At 40.2% G+C, this 21,092-nt stretch overlaps 2 protein-coding genes across 9 annotated transcripts in view; one reads left to right on the forward strand and one right to left on the reverse strand.

The window, feature by feature from the left end:
* SERGEF (secretion regulating guanine nucleotide exchange factor) overlaps positions 1-15,230 on the forward strand; it is a 142,652-nt gene extending 127,422 nt beyond the window's left edge. For 3 of the 7 annotated variants that reach the window (XM_032113608.1, XM_032113610.1, XM_032113609.1), the window contains one exon: positions 12,573-15,230. In XM_032113608.1, coding sequence (XP_031969499.1) covers positions 12,573-12,739 — 167 coding nt within the window. In that variant the 3' untranslated portion in view covers positions 12,740-15,230. Of the gene's footprint in view, positions 1-1,108; positions 1,213-12,572 lie in introns of all 7 variants that reach the window. The other 4 variants (XR_004241086.1, XR_004241087.1, XR_004241088.1 and 1 more) reach the window with 3 other exon arrangements.
* KCNC1 (potassium voltage-gated channel subfamily C member 1) overlaps positions 4,230-21,092 on the reverse strand; it is a 125,264-nt gene continuing 108,401 nt past the window's right edge. For both annotated transcript variants that reach the window (XM_032113606.1, XM_032113601.1), the window contains one exon: positions 4,230-6,331. In XM_032113606.1, coding sequence (XP_031969497.1) covers positions 6,150-6,331 — 182 coding nt within the window. In that variant the 3' untranslated portion in view covers positions 4,230-6,149. The remainder of the gene's footprint in view (positions 6,332-21,092) is intronic.

Raw genomic sequence — 21,092 nt, forward strand, 5'->3', positions numbered from 1 at the left:
GTGCTTACTGAAAGGCCTCCTAATGCAGAGCTCATCATCTTGCTATAGAAGGTTTTGTTAGGTGCACAATATTCTGAGCTTTCTGTGCATAGATGACATTTTGGAGGATCAGGTTGCATGAGTATGTTCAAAATTGTTTAAAGATTCAGGGGACAGTTGAAATCTCAGTGGGTTTCTGATTTTGCCTGGGAAGCATCTTATTTTTCAAAAAGCTTGATGTCTCCTGACAGCAAGTTTGTAAAGCAAATTAGGCTGGGCAGCTGGGGCAAGGTCTGTCTGCTTTAACTTTAAACTATGCCTGAGCTGGTCAGATATCTGTAGGTAGTGGAGAGGAAGAGATGGGTTAAAGGGTGGTAGAAGGATTCTTTTGACTTCAGATACTTGTCTTGGGTGAGATGAACCCCACTCTGAAACTGCCTGTTTGTCACTTGAGTGTGAGATGATTTAGGTTCCTCAGTGAAGGATGGCTACGTGAATGCATAGGTACATACACCATGGATGTTTTGGGCTTAGGCAAATTGAATCCCACGTCCCGAAACTCAGGTACTCCAAAACAACGGTGAGCATCTCCACAGGGATGTGTGCAGAGATAGAAATCGTGTTGTGCTACAAATGTAAGGTCTGAAAGCATGAAATCTGTTAAGCAACCATTTGTAGTTATAGGTAGAATACGTCTGTATATGTACTTAGACATATTTTGGAAACACAAATGTCTAGTGTAGTATTGCCACTGGTGTTGTAATCCTTTTTAATTGTGGTTTTTTGGACAAAAAAAAAAAGACACATGGGTAGCTGTGGTCATCTTGAAATACTTTGACCTGGATGGTTCTTGTATCCTTTGTAGTATTTTAAAGTAAAGATTATGGTCTTTATTTTTAACCTTTCTGTGTCAATAATTATTACAGAGCTTTAAAATGCTGATAAGCACCTCCTCCCCACTCCAGCCCCCAAGAAAAAAAAAAAGAAAATGTAAAGAAAAATGATACGGTTCTTATTTAGGGCATGCAAGTGTTTTTAAATCTTTAGATTAATTTGGAACATTAATCACTTCTGCTAGGTTGATTTGATGCTTAAAATTCTTATTCTTGCTTCATCTATTCCTGAATAGATTTAAGAAGCCTCCATTCTGGGTCTGGCTGAGATGGAGTTCATTTTCCAGCATCAAGAGAATGGCATTTTGGTTCACCCATGAACAGAACTACAGTTCTTGTAGTAAGTGAGCCTGAAGAGTAAAGATCTCTTGGCTGTACTGTACAAGGAATATTTTCATGATTGGTGTTCAGCAGACTTTAAGTTATTACAAAACCAGAGAAAAAAACATTTCAAAGTTATTTAAGAAAACATCTCAATGTTGACTTTGTCATCTTCATATTTGGTTGTTCTATTTTCCAGCAGTGTAAGGAATAAATAGAGGTTCTCTCATATTCCTGTTGCAGGTTAGTGAGAACTACTTGGTATAGTGTTCATTTGTTTGTATGTTGTATACACAGTCCTGTGGACACACATCCATGTCATCCATTGCTTTTCTTGCTGCATACTGAAGCTTGCTGTTTTAGCAGAAGTTTGGGCTGATTGGGTTTTGGTCTTTTACACTATTTTCTCAGTATCATTATCATACATAACTTAAAAGCTTTTCATGCTATTGCTTTTTCTTTGTGAGTAATGATAAATATTTGTCATAGGTCCAAATCTTGCCATAAATTCTACCTAATTCTTTTCTGTCTACCTTTCTTTCTAGGCTGCTTTCTATAGCTGCTCCTGCTGTGTAATTAGTCTAGTGCCAAATATAAAATGAAAGAAACTGGCTTTCTGCATCAACACAGGAAAGAACAGTGAGGCCAATAAATGGAGACCCTGTATTTCCATGGTTCTGTTTCCTCTAAAGTGAGGAGAAAAAAGCTCTTGACTTCTTAATTTGGTCAAATGCTGTTTCAGAGATAGAAGTGTTTGTTTTGTTTGGTTTTTTTTTTATTTTGAAGAATACTTTGATATTCCAAGTCTCTAGCAGATACAGTCCTTCCAAAATGGTGTCAGATATTCCTGTCTTCAATCCAGCTAGTTTCTTGTTCTCCCTGAGGTTATGCAGAGGATCAGATGGGATAGTGCTGAACGGCATCTCAGGGACCCAGCTTGCATTGTCCATTCTGGTCTCTGACCTTCTGGAGTTGGCGTGGTGCCTCCGAATCCCTCTGCCCATCAGCTGTTCTCCCTGTTGGTGTGCCAAAGCGAGATTTTACTTTCCAACCTCAGATCCCTGCAACTGATGCGTGAATGCTGTTTTCACTACAGCTAATTTGCCAGCACCCAAAAAATGTAGCAGAGCAGAAACTTTGTGAAAATATCTCACAACATTGATTGCAGGAATTTTTCATCTCAGAACACTGTTTTTCGCTTGCCTTCTTCCAAGGACTGACTTGATATATTCCCTCTGTTACCCCCAGTTCAGAATTTAGGTCTTACACTGATGGAGGCACAGTGGTGAGGTGTCCCCAAAATGTACCTTGAGCATTTTTTTTCAGTGATGTTGTTTGCCTTTCCCAGTCAGAACAATTAAAATGGTGTCACTTGGCACCCAGTGGCATCCCAGATTCTGCCAGCATTTCTTTCCTTGCCTTGTGCACTTCTAGGGGAAGATTTGGCAAGAAGGATGTGAAGAGTAAATTTTTGGGTATCTGACCCACAGAGGAGAGTGAAGGCAGAAATGTGAAGAAGCTGTGCTGCAGCAGGGTTATTTCCTGACTAACTGGCCTGAGTGTGTAAAAGGTGTGTTTGCACACCCATAATCTACTCCGTGCCACTCAGGGCTGGGGTGTCTTTAGCCCTGTGTGTTGCTTGAAGTGTTCGTATTTTGCCAGCTTGGTATTGAAATCTAACAGCTTTGTTTTCCAACAAGAATTATGGATTTTGTAATGAAATAGTTCAGTGAATGAAAGTAAAGGAGAATAGAGTAAAATTTGTCCATACAGATAAAAAAAGGTAAAAGTTAGCAAGCTGTGCTTTATGTTTTGCCCAGAATCTCTGTTCTCCACCAGAAGTGATGTCAGAAACTGTTCTTATCCAAGCAAACTCGCCTTGGCTTTTAACACATATTGATGGCAGAACTCTTCCTTTGCTTAATATCAACAAGCAATTCCCCTAGACTTCACTCAACAGTCATGTATGGTTTTGAAATGATGATTGGAGAAGCTGATCCAATCCTGCCTTATGGGCACTTTTCTTTGAGGCTGTCTGCTCTGATCCTCTTCCTGACCGTTTTTAATTCTTATGGTATGATACTTGGTTTTAATTATAGCTGGCAAAGCCTGTTCTCCCACTCTTTCTTGTGTAGCAAATATTGACCATTTGCTTACTTTTTCCAGAACACTTAGTGAAATATGACACTTAGTGAACTCTTGCTCTGAAAGTACAGTTAAAAGAATAGAGTTGTTATTCCTACAGTCCTGGTCTTCTTAGCTATTACCTGTGAAGAAAATTTGTGTGTCCCATCTGGTACACATTATTTGTCTCATTACTTTGCATAAGTTTCTTGACAGAGTGATATGGCTGAAGTTTCTGATCTTTTCCTAGCCCTTAAGAAATGGGAAGAGTTGGACCACTTGGGAAGAGCTAGACCACTTGGGTCCTGCTTTGCAGAGATCAGACTAATGGCTTAGCCATGTAGATGGGACTGAGGGTGCAGTTTGTGGTGTTAATACTTTGCAGTTTGGGGTTTTGTTGTGGGTTTTTTTGAATCGTTTTTCTTCAGTATTCAACAGTTTCACTTGCAATTAAAAGTTAACACCAGCCCAGCCCTGCACAGCCTACCTTGGGTAAGAGCACTGTGTTTCATCAGCCCTTCTGAGAAAATGTGACTTGCCTTTGGTGCACACACTTGATGTAAACCTCTCTATGGTTTGTGTTTGAAGTCTGAATCATGGGAATTTTTTTTCCTATTTTTTTTTATTGCTTGCTTTCATCTTTTGTCACAGCTCTGTCAGCTGTCTGTTTTCTTCTTTGAAAGGGTCCTATTAGTTCACAGAACTATATTGTATGAGACAGAGGGGAATGGTGGCTGTGAGTGGCGTCAGTGTTAACGTGGGGATGTTACCAAGGTGTTCACTTTTTACTCTTTTCCCAGGTGCTCAAATGACCCAGCCCTTGTTTTATCTGAGTAGATCTAGAGTCACAGTGATGAGTATAAAAGTCTCTGTAACAATAGGCACAGACTGAGACAGGCAGACAAGACAAGGCACATGACCCACAGGAGTTTTATTGGATGTGCGCTTGCACTACAGTACAGTGTGGTGTAGGCACACTTAAACTGGGTACAAGTGGGTTAACTCAAGTACAACAGTTGCAGCACAGAGGAAACTTGTAATCCACAAATCCTGCCCAGAAAGGAGGGTTAGTTCACCCCGAACTCTCTCTGACTACAGCTATGCTATAGCTTGCATAAGGCTAGGTATTTTAAAGCTCTTGCAGCGCACGTGTATTACAGTGCTGTCACTGTTACGGCTGCACTGTGACACTTGCAGGGGTGCCATCATCTGAACCATTGTCATACACCAAGATTACAGCTTGGAACTTTGCAAAATAAGGCATCCTAATACCATCACTGCTGAGCTGCAACTGCTTTTGTTGTGTGGCGATGTTTGCGTAGCTGTGAGAAAATCTACCAGTTCAATCAGTAAGATGGAAACTCAGTCACCACTTGTCTCCTTGATTTTTCTCTTTGCATTTCTAACACTTTAGCTTATGACTGCTGGAATTGATCTCAGATTACTTGTTAAGCATGGGGGGAAAAAGCCCTCACTTGTTTAATATCAACAAGCATTTTTTTTAGACTTCACTCAACAGTAATGCACATTCATGTTGTGTGTCTTGAAACTTGACCAAAATGCAGCCTTGCAATTGCTAAAGGAAAATGAAAGGGGAAAAGTTCAAACTAAAGCCCATTTTAACACAAAGCTATTTTACACAAGATGTCCATGTGGAAGGTTTACACATTTCAATTCTTGGTTCTGAGTTGGAGAATTGTATTCTGCAGAAAAGGACACCTTCAGAGATAAATCCCAGAACGCTCACTTGTGTTCAGTGCAAACAGCCCTTCAGAGGAAGAGAACAGCAGTCAGAAGAGAAGAAACTGCAGGTTAATGTGACCATTTGGACTATCTCTTCAGCTTTTGCTATATCATAAGTGTTTTTTATAAGATGCCAAGGACTGACAGTCATCTATAGCCTGGTCTGTGTGATCGCCGTAAAGCTCATGCTTGTAAATAGACCAGTGTTCTACAAAGGGTTGCCTTATGAAATATGTTAAGCACCAAAGCATTTCCAAAATATCCTTTTCCAACCCAGCTGGTCTTCCTTGATGAGAGAGATCCTGAGAGCCCAGTGGGGTCTCTTGTTTCTGACTTCAGCCAGCAAAGTAGGAGGAAGCACCATTTCACCTCCATGCACCCGCTCATCTTGCTGACTGTCCTTTCTCCTGCTCTCTGATTTGCTTAGTGCTGTGAAAGCTACATGTAGGACTGGAATGCAGCTTGAGGGGGCTCTCAGATTCTTGCTTCTGCTTTCATCTATGACTTTTCCTCGGCCTGTGCTGAAGATGCCCTTCAGTTCTAGGTCTTGGAGGTAATGTTGTAGGTCAGATGAATCACAGCTGTCCCCTCCTTTTCTTTGTGTCATCACTTACGTCAGTTTGAAGTGCGTGCAAATTTGAAATGGTAATGCTTTACTGCCCGGAACTCATGGGCACAAATGGCCACGGCACCGTATGGTCCCATGGGACACTTGAATGACTCGCACTCTTCTAGATGAGCTCTGACATTCTGCCTTGAGTGGATGACCTCTTACTAAGCATATAGGTATAAGGTATTTTCTGCATGTTCTGTTTCACATAGTACAGAGGGTCATGAGACTGCAGTCTCTGGCTCTGTGATGAGATTGTGATTGTCTAGTTCTGGTCATACAAAGTTAAAGCACTGTGACATATTGAATGCCTGTCACTGGGAGAGGCAGGGATGTAAGTTCTGAATGAATGTCACTCTCTGCCATGTCTGATATCCTGATGGAACAGACATTAGTGCCACGGTCAGAGCCTCAAGACAAATCTCTCCATTAATTAATTTCTGTCAGTTGTTTTTGTCCTGTACTTAAGCGAGCAAAATTCAAAGATTTTCTTGTCTTCTACAGGTGTAAAAAAAAGCATCTTTAATGCTTAATCCTCTCTGCACTGCAGCTGCTTCGTGTATGATATAATCCTCATGTATTGTCAGTGGACCAGTTACGTTCAGTCTTGCACAAAGTCGTGAGCCCAGGTTTTGTTCTGTGTTGAGTTGGAGATGCTTTCCTGTTGGGAAGGAATTGACAGTTTTGAGTCAAACCAAAAGAAAAAGCTTGTGCAGCACCTGTGAGCTTTAGACATAGTTAGTACCATTCATGTTTCCCCATGGAAACAGAAATGTGAACAGATAATCCTTGCAGTAGATTTCTGTCCTTGCTACCTACACACAGCAAAGCAACCATCTCCATCTTACAGGGCTTCAGTTCCACCACAAAAACTACAAGGGTGGGGCAGCCAAGAAATCTGGAGTTGCAAGTCTGTTGATTTTAAATCCTAGCATACAGTTTTCTGAATTTCTTCCTCCTCTTTTTTTTTTTTTTTGGCTTCAAAATGACAATGCATAACTGAGAAGGAAAAAATAAATTCTATCATAAACTAGCCTGAGTGGTAACCTAAACTGTTTATTTGATGTAATGTGGAGTGATTCTTTCAAATAGATACATACTAATTTGTGCAGTGAACCATTCAGCTCCTGCTTTGAAGTGCCCTCTGAGAACAGAATGAAATTTCTATTGTCATTGTAATTTGGCAAGATAGCACTTCCTCTAGGGGTGGGCTCAGTTATTTGCCTGGTGCTAAAAACAGTGCACAGGAAAATGCACAGCATGTTTGCATGGATCTGCTACGGCTTTTTTTGCTAAGTAACATCTTACTGTGTATTTCCCCACTTCTCTGCATTGCTGTGTGTGGGGCTCCTTCTCCAGGTACAGTTTTCAGGCTGTGGCAGATGTGCTACATTGCCCTTAGAAATGATCTTATCATAAACATGATTCCTTCCCCTTCCCATTTTGTAACTCTTGGCTGCTTATATACTGTGGAAACGAGAACAGAAAAGATTAGATGTGCTTTGTACTGTCTTGTGTTTGCAGTTTGTGGGATAGACACTGATATTGAGGCACGAACTAGAAATTAGACTTTCCCAACTGAAATTAATTGCAAAGGAGATGTGTAGCCTTATTGCTGCATTTTGCAGTACTGCACATGCCTAAGCCCATACCAGGCATATTGTATTCTCCATTTGATTTTCTGACTCTCTTCAATAGGTGGTTATGGATTGTAATTGGATATTCTGGCAGTTGGCCTTGAGGCCCTGACCCAGTTTGAAGTCCCTGCTGTATTACACAAGATACAAACCTAGCCAGAGAGATGGTCCTACTAACAAACAGTGCTTCTGCTGGGAAAAAATAATAGTTCACATAAGATACTAGTTTAGAGCACCAAGTCAGAGATGTCCTCATAGTGTAGGCTTTGTTCCTTTGTTATGATGAATTGTTTGAGGACATTGAAAGTTGTTCTTTCCAGGCACCAGGGTGAACCACAGAGGCATGACCTGAAGCCAGCTGACTTTTCACTTGTGTAAAACCACTGCTGAGGAAGGGACCGAGTGGTTTAGGTCCACAGCCTGAGGAGAGCTACTAATGATGTAAAGGTGGAGCGAGGGCAGGTTGTTGACTGGAGGCTGACTTTGAAATCAGCATGCCTTTAGCACCGTGGCTTTGTACTTAGTATCAAAAATGTGTGGTGTTTCTTACCTGTATATTGTGTTAGCACTGCAATGTGTCTGATTTTTATCCAGCTTACTCACTTGCAAGCCAGGCACACATTTCTGAGGGTTGAACAGCAATTGGATGGGCTGCCTGGAGCACACGACAGCTTGCTCCTTGAAAATGTGGCTCCATAAGAAAAACTAAATGTGGGTCTCACAGTTCTTTCCTAGTTTTGGAGGTACCACAGTGTCTTGAGATGGTGTCATCATACATTCCAAGCTTTGCCGTTAATGAGATTTTGCACAATGCCTAGACTTCCCTTTTAGTTACTAACACATTTCCATGTTTTTCTGCAGAAAACAATTTATATCAATCCTGTTTCTTACAATTTAAAATTGCAGATCTTTTGCACTAATGGCAGGCTTGTTGCTATTAAAAATACAAAAGTTTAGAGGGATGCTTACTGCCTTTTATTTTATGTGACACCCTGAACCACCAGATGGCCTGAAAAAACAGGAAAACTTATTCATTTGTGTTTTGCAACTTCCTGGGAGAAGTATAGACAAAATCTCCTTCTGTGTAATGTGACACTGTTCCTTTTGAGGTTTTGAAGGCTTTCATGTAATCAAGGGAGGGTGGCTGAGACACCTGAATTTTGTTTGTGGTCCAGCCCTGATGCTGTTTAAAGACTTGTGACTTTTTCTGAGCTGATCTCCTGCCTACTGTAACTTTGTCTATAACAAAAGAGTAGAGTAGCACCAATTTAAGGTCAAAAAGAAGTAATAATTTGAAGTATTGTGGAGTATTGGTAAGAGCACCAAGCCAATATAATAGAGCTGTTCTAAAACATTTTAACATTTCCCTAAAATGTGAAGCTGTCTCTTGAATAGCTTGGCTTCAAGATACTTGGCTTGTCTTTAAGGCCAACTTCTGTTTGTTTGCTGGTTGAAAGAATGGGAGAGGAGAAACAGAAAAGAGGAGTTTCTAAAGATTTCAGTGATAAGCCTCCAGGGCGCAGGCTGGTTTAGAAGCAGACTGTTTGTAGCCTGAAGCTAGGCTGCAGTGATATTTGCAGCTTCCTTGTTTCCAGTTTTCCTTGCTTTGCCTTCAGACCAGTTGTAAAGATGTGATTTAATATAACCTCTCTTCAGCTGCATAAAACTGATATGCCAAGGCTAGGGCAATCACTTGGTCTCCCTTTATTGTCACCAAAGTGAGACAGACTTGATTTTCACACCAGTGTTTGGAGAAGATGAATCTCTCTGTCTGGTGGAGAGATGCAGATGTCTCCATTGGCTCTTGAGGATACAGAGGATAATGATCTATGGCTAAGTTGCTTGAATTTTTAGGTGGCTGAAGTTAAGTGCAGTGAATCTCACCCAGAGCATCTTACTTGCTAACATCGATTCTTCCATCTGAAGATTGCACTCAGCAATAAGGAGCGACTCTAAATTCTCTTCTTTCTCCAGAATCCTGTCCAGTATGCTGCAGCTTTATTTTACCTAGAAATACTTTTCTCCAGTTTAATGAACCTGTAGATTGCTGTTGTCTTCAGTTACCTTGAAAAAAGCCTGGATAATTATTGCAGACAGAAGAAGGGCAGTAGCCCCTTCTTATGTTGTTTGACCAAAATAGATTTGTTAAGGATTTTGTTGTCCCTATGTCTTACATATTTAATGTTTTTGGAAAAGTCCTGCATAGCATTACTCTAAACTTTGATTAGTGTGACTGTGAACGTAACTGAAATTCCCTTGGGATTATGCTGTGTTGCCATGTGAGTTCTGTGGGTTTGATTTGTACTTTGAGTACTTATGTTTTGAAAGGGAGAAGGTAAATGCAACATCTTACATGGTTTCACTTAACCAGTAAGAAGGAGTAACCTTCCCTCACCTCACCAAACACAAACCATTTGCTTTGAGAACATGCAAGAATGCTTGTTCTAAATTTTGTTAGAAGCAATTTGTAGCTGTGTTAATAGACATCATTCTAATGCTCTTTCATCCTGGGAAGGTCTGGCACAGACATGGAAACTGAATTTTCTTCTGAAGGCATGTAGGGCTGCTGGTTCTGTGTTTTTATCAGCAATAAACTGGGAATAGAAGCAATCAGAAAGAAAACAAGCAAAAAAAAAAAGGGGGGGGGAGGGGAATGTGGGAGAAGGAAAAAACCATGAAATGGTGCCCTTTGTCCAGAGGCTAGCCATTAGTTCTTTGTAGGGTCTGCCTTTAACTCTGCAGATGTAACATGTGTAATTTTTCAAATAGATGCTTCATTACCTTTGATCTTCACTGACTTTGACTTCTGTGCCAGTGGTTCACATAGCTGCTTGTTCCCTCCTGGTCACTTTCACCACACTCATTTTACCCAGCTCTCCTCCAAGTTTTGTTAATATATTACTGCCAAAAAAACAGGCTTGGTGTTCTGCAAATTCTGCTCTCTGACACAAGTCAAGCATTTGGCGATTTCTATGTACAAACCTTTCACCGAATCTTCTACAGGCAGATGTGATACTGTACACTTTTCATTTTCACAGTAAAAATTCTCTGCCTTTTAGCTTTCCTGATTCTGACTTGATGGTGATGAGAAACATTTTTGTGGCCTGTAATTCCATATCCATCAGCTGCCCTTTCATCTCTTCAGATTTCTGTCAGCTCTCCATGGATGTACAAGGTGTTTTCGTATAAGACCATTCATAAATCATACTTACTTTCTACTTTTCTTTTGCCAGTTTTCACTCTTGTCCCATTTCAGTAACCTTAGAGATCACTGGAATCACATAGAAAAATCTATTTTGGTGGCCTTTCTACATGCTTGGAGAAGTAAAGGCTGGAAAAGACTCCACAATCCTTATTTTAGGGAAGGTGTTCTTCTCTGGGGGGTTCCTAGGTTGTAAATTTTTCTATTATGTATTTTCAAAAGATGTTTTCACTAGATATGTGTATCAATTTGAGAGGTTAATATCCTAATGCACTGTTTCTTTGACTATTTATTATACCATTAGTGTTCCACTGAGTTTGTAATACAAAGTGACCAGAAGATTTCTGGTTTCCTCTCTCTTGTCCTGATGGGACAGGATAAAAAAAGCAATAAGAAACCGTTTAAACAGATATAGTGAGTCTTCACAGAAGCATGTAAGTTGTTATAGCAATTGCTGGTGTCTAGGAACAAAAAGTTGCCAAAGTCATCTTACTAATGTTAGGGCATGTTATATTCTCTTTTCATTAAACTCGTAAGCTGGGTTCACATATTAACTGTGCAAAAAAATGTCTTTTCTTAGGTGCAGCTTCCTTGAATAATTAATTAGTCTGTGATGTGTCTCTGGTATGGGCTTGGGGTGTCTTTTTTCTGCTTTTTAATATTTACATAAACATTTTTACCTGGAACCTTACCAAAAAGAAAAATCCCATTAACCAGTAGGGCGATCTGTTGATACTTAAATGGGCTATGTTGCACGTGCAGTTTTTGGCACTTTTTGGCAGCACATGTGCGTGCATTTGGGATGTAGCTTGGGCTGTCAGTATTGCACACGCACAGTCACGAGAACATCTGGTGCCTCCTGAGATAAGAGTAACAGAGCTGCTGTTTCAGGTGAGGTGTGCCTTGGCTGCTGTGATGTTCTGGTGGTGCTCTGTTGTGTTCCATTGCCTTAAAGATTGTCAGGAAAATGAAATGCCATTGTTTAGTTACATCTGGCCTCAGTAATGTTTATACTGCATTGCAGAAGAGGGGAACTTCAATGTACTAATAATTTGCAATAAATTGTTTCTGAATTTTGAAAACTAAAATTGTGACTGGGATTAGATTTTGTGAATTTTGGCACTTTTCTTCTCATTATTTGGAATCCAGAATGCTACTTCATGCTGTTAATACCTGCTGCTTTTCAAAAATAACAGTGGCATCACAAACATGATAATATGGCAGGATGGCTTTCTTTTTTAGTACAGTAAGTCACAGACACAGTCTCTGGCAGCCAAATAAAGAATAGAAAATAGGGAAGAAATAGCACTTGTAGTTCAGAATAAGGAGGTTTTGGTGGATTTTTTATTATGCCAGCCATTTATAGAATAAGATTTGCATACTGTGCTTCCAAAAAGAGTACTATGGGGTAATAATAATACATGAATCGTTATTTGGGATATAAAAGAGTAGATCTTACAAAAATAAATAATAATGAGGGAAAATAAGAATAATAAAAGCAGTGAAATGATGTCAAAGCAAGCAGAAGAGGTAGGATGGTTAAGAATAAGGCAGGCTGTTGAAGACTTAAAGGATTTAAAGGAAAAAGGTGACGTGAACTTGAAGCTAGGAATGAAATGCAATTTGGCTGAACTATGACTCTGTGTTCCCCAACCCTGTAGATCATGCTGTGAATGATTAAAGTCACTGCTCTTGATTTATCACACTTCTGCTTACTACGGGAAACTTGAAAGACAGGGATTCCACATCATTTCAGGGAGGGATCTTAAAATGCAGAGAGATTTCTGTGGGCTCTGCATAAATACTGAACTATGTACTTACTGAGTGATTTTCAAATGTCTTTGTTATTTTGATCGCTTCTGTTGCTAACAATATGGAACAGGATGGAGAATCATTCATTTGGGTTTATTTACATCTTCAAGAGAACCAGAACATTTTTCCTACCTTAGCAGAATTTCTTAGAACCTAAATAGGAGATGACTTGACAAATCTGCTCCTTAAAACTAACTGAAGCTGTTGTGGTTTTGTGGTCTTTATCCTGTATTTTCTGTCCTCTCTTTCAGGTGGCCAGTGCTTCTCTTGGGGATGGAACGAACACGGGATGTGTGGCGATGGAACAGAAGCAAACGTTCGTGTCCCAAAGCCAGTCAGAGCTCTTGGCTGTGCAAAACAGATCTTGATTGGATGTGGGGCAGGACACTCCATGGCTCTCTGTCAAACTCCACAGTAGGCCCAGCACACCTGGAATCATAACATCATGGATGTGGGTGGACATCTTTGGATTGTGTAGCTCAGAAGTGCTACAAGAGAACTGCCCATGATTAACACGGTAGTTGGAAAGTGCAGATGTTTTTCCTAAATCCAAAAGGAACAACTGTGCATAAAAAGCTGTAATATCTTCAAAATTGTTTCCTTTGCTCTCGCCACAGGAATCGACTTTCTTACCCACAGATAGAATTACAGACATACAATTCTGCCTTGATGCAATACAACTGAAGACAGATTTACATTTTCTTGTTCTTCTGAGAAGTCTTTGAGGAAGAAACCGACTGATTAATGGCTTAATGGTGTATAAGTTCGGTCTGAAGAAGTGGTCTGAGAAGGTGGTCTTTTGTTATTGTGTCTTTACATCATGATGTGTTGCACCTGCCAACTTCTACTGGAGTTGTGAGCTCCCAGCAGCTCAGAAAATTGTTTGTTTCACAAAGTGAACATGACTAGATGCATACACACATTTTAAGCAGAAGATTAGGATTAAAAGAAAAAGAAAGCAATATCATTTAGAAGGCTGGCAAAAGAGGAAAATGAGGCCCTTTTGAACTAGCTTTATCTTGATTAAAGTGTGAAAGGAGCAGTATTTCTCATGGATTACGTTCTGTGCCAGACATCAGTTTATTATAGATTTACAGGGATGCAGATCTGCATGAATTGTCATTAACTTGCAAACCAAATCTGAAGTTTCTGAAGCTACTGTTTAGAGAAGGAAAACTTCTAAGAGCTATTGGAAACAATCAAAAAGTTCTTATCAAAGGGCATAAGTCAGTTGTAGCTGTTGAGGACAGCTTGATCCAATGCAGCTCCTGTGTTTCCAGCTGCCTTGGAATAGGAAGACATCAAAATCTAACCAGAAAGATTTTACAAGTTCTCCAGCCTAAAAGGCAGACCAGAATGCTCCTGATAATTTCAGGTTAGTTCTCACTTCTGTTTTGCAGCCCAGCTGAGTTGCTGTTCACAGCATGCCCACAGTACTTGTTCCAGGTGGGGGCTTGACAGAGAACATAGGCCTATCACTTGTTTTGGTAGGAGAAAGGAAAAAGTGTAAAATGAGATGTCTTTGGATATTATTAGCTGCCTGTGTTGAGCAAGATTTTGGAAGCTATTTATAAAACTGTTTTTTTCCACACAAATACAGTGGATGTCGTTAAACTGGATGTTTACCACCCACAATACTTATATTTGCTGTGGTATTCAATGTATTTCAAGTTCTAAATATAGAGAATTCTACTGTGTGGTAAATGCCCCTTTTAACGAGACCTACTGTTGCTAAACAGGGGTTTAATTTTTAAAGCAGGCTTGCCAGGAAAGAGGCCTTACAGAATTACAAAATGCTCAGAGGAAGGCTCTTAGGAAATAGGACAAGAAGACTTTCTAATGATGTATCAGCTTACACATGAAAGGGAAGGAATTAAGGTGATAATATGGGCTGCAGGGGTTTTTTCACCCTTGGTTTTACAGCAGTTATAGTTCTCGGCTTCATTTTCAAAAGTGTTTTATTTTTCTATTCAATGGATGAGAAACTTGAGCAGACTGTGAAGCTGATTTTAACTATTACAGGTACCAAAAGAATAATCAAATGGGACCTCTGCAAAAAGTGTAGAATTGAGATTTCTATTGTAAAGTGGGTTTTTGTTTAATCCATGGCAATATACTGTTCCATGCTGCGACCTCTTGCACTTTTAATTATCTAAGTTGCTATTTATTGGCTGTTCTCAATGCCACTTTCTGGATACCAAAGCTTCTCTATTATATGAACTGAACAGTTTCTCATGCTTTCTTTGACAGTTCTGTCTAAGGTTTCTGCTTTGGATTTCTGCAAAATCTGTGTACCAAATAAACATGTTCTCTTGTTTCAGTAATTATCTCCTCTAAATAAGTCTGTTCCTTGATTAATCACAGCCAATATGTGCCTTACATGAGGTTTACTGGACTGGACATGTTTTGACTGCGTGTGCTGTTGCTGCAGTTCATTGCAGAGGAGTCCAACAAGTTATGTAACAAATAAATGTGAATTAGATATTTGAAATGTTTTTCTATTTTTTCATGCCTGTAACACGAACACACTTTTGGAACACAAAGAATGATTTGGGGTGATAAGGTGAGGAAAGAAAGGAGTACGTCAGTTCGTTCCTGGTCCTGATCTGGTGTTTCATATCTGCATCTGATCTTCATCTTTGAAAGGCAAGAACTGCATTTTTCTCTCCTTTGTTGTGCCTATATAGCTTGAAAACTTTGGGAAGTAATAACTTGTCTTGACGTAGTGAGTGCTTTGTCGTCAGTCAGGGCTTCTAGGTGCTGCTGTAGTGCAGAGAATGAATAGAATTCATTGTAGAAGGTACGTGGCTGAATGTCTTAACCAAGTTGCTGCTCATTCTTTCAGAAGAGAATGCCCTGTTTTGTATGCCAGTGGCTTTGTTTGCAGAATAAAGCACTGTACAAAATCAGCTATGGCTTTCTCTGTGAGGAAGGGAGCACACAGTGAAAAGTGGAAGAAAACACCTTTCCATGCTGGTGTTCAGAGCTTATGACTGTTGCCTGTTGCCATCCTGATGGAGAAGGTCAGTCTCTGCAAAGCAAAATGCAGACCCAGTGCTGTGGTTCATAGAGTTCTTTAACAGGTCTTCTGTGTTAAGCAAAGCAAGAAGCCTGTTACATAAGCATTCTGCTTTCAGGTTCAAATGGAAATAAAGTTTCTAATATATATCTATATATTTACAAAAAGACACTGGAACAAGTTAAGCAAATATCTGTGCAGCTGCTCTCCCCTCCCATTTTCTGAAGTTAAGCAAACCTGCCAGTGAGCTGACATTAATGAGGGAGAACAAGTTGTGAACTGTTGACCTTAAGTCCAGAGAATTTTTAGGCCCTTGGGTGGAGGAGGGGGAGGAGGAGAAGAAAGCTATTGTGTGCCTTTCTGTTATTTGAAGTCCTAAGAGATCTGCAGTTGTTACTCATGCAACCTCCACGTGCACCTGTGCAACACACTCCTGTTCCATTTTGAAGAATGTTGGTAGGATGATGTGTGTATTGTGTCAGAAGTTTCTGTCTCCTGGGGGATTTTTTTGGGCCACTTGGTGGTCACTGGTGTTATTTGACTCGGTGTGGCATTCTGAGTGACCTGATGCTTTTGTGCTCAGCGTGCCAGGCCCTGTATTTGAGTATGTTCATTTGAAAGATGAAAGATGGTTTGCCCAGTCACCACTTCTTACATGACACTGACTTCTCTATCTGCATCTTGGCCATCCTTTTGGTGTCTAACTAGTCTTGCCATCTGCAGTCACCACAAAGGTCACTTCTAAATGCTTGGCAGGAGCTTTTGTTCAGCTACATATTTTGAGCAAAGAGAAATTGTGGGGAGAGCGGGAGGGAGAAGGTGATTTGATTGTGCTTTTTATGGCGTGTTTTGAGTCTTAGAGATGTGAGAGTTAGAGATGAGGATGGAAAACTGATGAAGGAGAGCAGTTGAATGTACTAGAGAATGGTGACCATGGAAAAATATTTAAATGAATGGCAATAGAGAGCCTGATACAGTCAGCTAAAACATAGGGAAAAGGAGGGGGCAGACAGCTAAAATACAGCTCCTGAAGATGGAATAATCTCATGGCGTAACAGCATTCCAGCCTGCCGGTGTGGTGGGAGTGAGATGAGAGACAAACTATTCTATTTCATGGATGATATTGGTACCCCTCTTCCACTGTTTATTTATAATAATGTGAATTGTTGACTTGCAATGTTTGGGTTTTTTCTCACTCATAGCACATCTTGACATTTCCAGTTCTCTCTCCAGCAACATCTGTCCTCACCTTGCAGACTCAGAAATATTTTGATCAGGCCTCTGATCTAGTCCGGCATTTAACCAAATACTTACTATTTTTTCCATTTCATTCCATGAACTCTGTATCTGATTTAAGCAAGACTTAAGTAATTTTGGGACTTCCAGTTCCTTTTTCCCTTTGTTAGAAATCAAGATGATGACAGATCTTGGTCACTCTGAGCAATGTTGATATTTTTATGGTGCAAGGTAAGTTTTATGCTTTTTCTTCTAGCTAGATATTTTCTTGAAAAGGACTCCAGTATTTTTTATTTGAGTCCTGCTTATGCCATTTACTACTAGCTGAAAATTTCAAAGGTTTGGAATGGATACAGCCTGGGATAGAGAATCACTTGTGTGGTTTTGATTGTGGTTCAAAATGTGCACAGTAGAAAAGTGGCGCTTGCATGGAATTTGCTGACAACTCCAGCTGACACAAAAATAATTGGCCACTTTAACTTTTTACGTATCAGTATCTTGATGCACGTGCAAAGGAGAGATAGTACATACTTTGTTCTTTTCCTTTAGCTTTTGTGCTGTTCTTATTTCCCAGTAAATGCTAATCTTGCGTGTTTTGCTCCATGTTAGAAAGAATAATAGTCTTGAATTTAAATGCTTTGGTTTTATGGAAATATAACTGAATATAACTGAAGATGTAGGTCTGTATCATATGTGCCTTTGAAGTTAATTTGGAGAAACTGCATGTGTAAAGCCACTGTTATTTTGTAACCCATTTAGATGTTAAACGACTGAAGTCAGGCACATTCTTGAGCTATTTGGGCATTTCATTCAGGTTCATCAGTTAGTTGTCTCAGCATTCATCTGTTTTTAATGCAGCAGCAGTTTTTACTCATCAGTGCCTCTGTAAAACATCAAAATAGAGTATGTGACTGAAAATATTCAGCAGTGAAAATAGTCTCTATATTTGAATCGTGGCCTGGATGAACCACGTGTTTCCTTGTGGGAGAGTGAGGAAGCATAAATTTAGAGTATTGGGAGAACACATTCTTCAGCTTGATTGGAAACAAGAGCAACAAAGTAGTCATTCCTGAATAAAAGCTGGCTGAGGGGTGAGAAAATGCAGGGGTGACATTTATTTTGCAAACTTTTCTCTGGCATTTTGATTTTGTGACATGTTGGATTTTGTCTCATTTCCAGATGAGTCTTTGCAGGTTGGGAGGGGGTGGAGTGTAAGTCCAATTCCTGTGTTGGCCCTCAGTTCATTTCCAACTTCCTCATCTATTTCCAGGCTGCTTTGCCTGTAGACCACCTGATAATCCAGATACTATGCAGTCTTGGGGGGGAGTTCTGTCTTCAGGTCTTGAAGGAATTGAGACTTTGTAAGTGGAGTTTCAGAGTTTCAATTCAATATTGTTCCAGTACTCCATGGTCTGGAGTCTTTTAAGTCCTTTAAGTCTAGCAGACTGCGTTTTTACTTTTTTTGTATTTAGAAGCGAGGCCAAGAATTGGGAGATTTTTAATATTCTGACAAGATTTTAGGTTTTGGCTGCAAATGTCAAGCAAGTTTAGCCTTTGTTTTGTTTTTACTGATTTGAATGCATGAAGACATGTGGGACCTAAACTAGGGCAGCAGAGGAGTTGCCAATCAGTAATGAAAATGCTCTGTCATTTTAACTGTGTGGGTGCTTAATAATTTTCCATAATAATCCTCTGCTTTAAAGTACAAAAGAAAAGGGATTCCTACGGGGGCATTGTGTTCTTCTGCAGACAAGGAAGTATGGCATCTTTTAAATAATGCAGAGATGTTTCTCTCCTCTGGTGCCTTAATTCTGAGTAGATAGATTATAATAACTATTCCTTCTTAAATATGGCTTTTCCTCTTTTGACATCAGAACACTTTAAAAAGAGGATAATGTCACAGAAACAGAAGCTGAGGCACAAAACATTGAATTGCCCCAACCAAGGTAACCCAGCTTGTCCACAGGGGAGACTATAAGAATAAAGTTCCCATTTCCTGAGTCCCAGGCCGAAGCTCTACCTGCTAGGCTAGTGGTTCTTGATGATTATTTTGGGTAAGTCTCACTGCTACTCTTTCCCTCTTTCCTTGCTCCTCTTTCCCACTCACTGCCGATTGCTGTTTCCATTGCTCCTGCTTGCATAACCCATTTTCCAAACTCATCCTGTGTCCTTCTCATTTCCCACCTCCTGAGCTACTGCTGCCTTTTCTCCAGTCACCCACTTGCAATGACACCACCCCAGCAAAGCGTGGCTCCTACTGAGCTGCTTTCCCTGGGCTCAAGCCTTGTCTGCTGTTGTGCTGGTGTGACTCACAGTCAGCAGCCTCTGCACAGGCTGTGTCATCCCTGCTAAGCCCTTTGAGTCCAGAGGCAATGCAGGTACCTCAGAGTGACAGCTGAGCTAACATTTTGCCTTTTGCTGCCCAAGGAATCTCCAACGTGGGCAGTAGGAAAAACAATGGAAGCCTTGGAGCACGTGCTCTTAATATTTGGTACCTGGAGATGTTTGGACCTATGCCCTTACATGAAGTTTTTTAAAGTTCAAGTGACTGCTGAGAGTTGAAAGCCTGGCGTTGCCAGGATGGGCCAGGGAAGATACCTTGTTAGAGCATTTGCTTTGTCAGATAAAGAAAGTCAAGAGATGCAGTTCTGGATCCGTTTTCTAGCTTTCAGTTCAATTTGAATTCAAATCTTGTTCCTGATTGCAAAAAAACATTTGTGTTTCCCTAAGAGAAAAATGGGGCATTTATAGTCCTAGATGAATGCAGAGGCTTTGGGACTCCTGAACAGACAGGTATTTTTTGCCCAAATTCAAGTAAGTGAATGACTTAAAAATAACCTGCATAATTTAAGCATGTTTTCATGAAGTGAAGGTAGTTTGTGTGTGAGCTCAGAGGCAAAGCTCCTTCCAGGATATATATGGAAAGCAGAGAAGTAGGCTGCCTTGTTTTGAAACTATGAAAGGGATATGCAAACTGGCAGGGTAATATCTTCAGGATATCTTTTTTGTAAGCAGCTCTGTGCTCAGTTCCTTTTTGAATGCTCTTGCCTTAGCCCTGCTTGCTCTCTTCTGTATTTCAATCTGCTCATTTGTCCTAGCAGCCATTTGTTTCAGTGATGTATTTTCTTTTTGGCCCTGAAACTTTAAGGAGGGACGAGGCAATTTACATGAAAAATCACTTTATCCAGATTAATGACTGCTGCACTTGACTGTTATTCCAGCGGTTTTAGCTAGATGATTTTTTTTTTTTTGTTGGAATGAGAAAGCAGAAACCTCTCCTCAGAAATTTCTTCTATCTGAAATTGCAATTGTGGAGACATATCAGGTTGGTCCAGAAAAAATGAGTAGTTCCTTCATGCAGTCAGAGGAAAGGCTATATGTGTAGAAGGAGTGGTTGAGCTGTGCTTTAAGTGTTAGCAAGTAATAAGCCACTAATTGCCAGTGGGTTCAGATGAGGGGCCAGCACTGGTTCTTAGAGCTGGGAAATGACTGCTGAAAGCTGAGTTTACCAGGGAGGAAACACAGATGTTCATTTCCAGCAGGAAACAGGCAGAGTATAACTGAACTGCAAAACCAACTTCTGCTCGTATTGCAATGGTGGGAACTCAGAAGTAACTGGTGGCATTACTGAAAGCCTGAAGTCAGAATCTACCCACATGTGTAGGTCTAATGCTTTAATAAAGATATATACCTCCTGTAGGGAGAGAGGGCAGGCTTGAAGGAATTAATACTTTAATCATAATACCCAAGCAAAAGCTCCTTAACTGCAAGGCAGCTGGGAGGATGTGGTAAATTTCTCTTAGGATTCAATGCAACAGCTTCTTAGATCTTCCACTTCTCTTGTTTCCCTCTCTCCCTGTGTTGTCAGAGCTGTCACTATTGTGCAAGGAGAGCTCTAGGGTCAAACAGATCTTAAGCTTTAGAGCGTTTCCTGAAGGGCAGTGGATGGGAAGCATGATTCTGTTTCTGAAGGGTTTATAGAAGTCACCCAGAAGACATGGTTACCTCAAATCAGAATGAGCAGAGAGGAGAGCCTAAATGAAAATGGGAGTGGGGGAGCTAAAAACGTAGCACAGAATGACAGTTGTACCCAGCCTGTTCTCTAAGGCTCAGATATATGCAAAGTGCAGTGAAAGGTGAAGACCTACATGGGATTTACAGGGCTAAATTGTTGGTATTCCTTATGGTAATGGAGAATTAACACTGGGCCCTTGAGTCAGTGTTAAATAAAAATTGGGACAGATAAATCTATTTCTGGATTCTTAATACATTATAAGAGGAAAAGTTGTTCATTAAGCAAATCCTGGATGAATCTGGATTTTACCTCTGAAGGTAAGAAATTTATCTTCTGAGAATGACGACATAGAAACAGTGTGAAGAAAATTGTTCTTGGGAGAAACTAAGGCAGAAATCAAGTACATAATGCAGTATCAAGGACTACGAAGGAGTTTTCTAATTTTGTACAGTCAGATTATCAGCCTTTCTTCTATTCCTAAAACACAACTTGAGGTCTTCC

Source organism: Corvus moneduloides, chromosome 6 (assembly GCF_009650955.1).
Source record: "Corvus moneduloides isolate bCorMon1 chromosome 6, bCorMon1.pri, whole genome shotgun sequence".
NCBI lineage: Eukaryota > Metazoa > Chordata > Aves > Passeriformes > Corvidae > Corvus > Corvus moneduloides.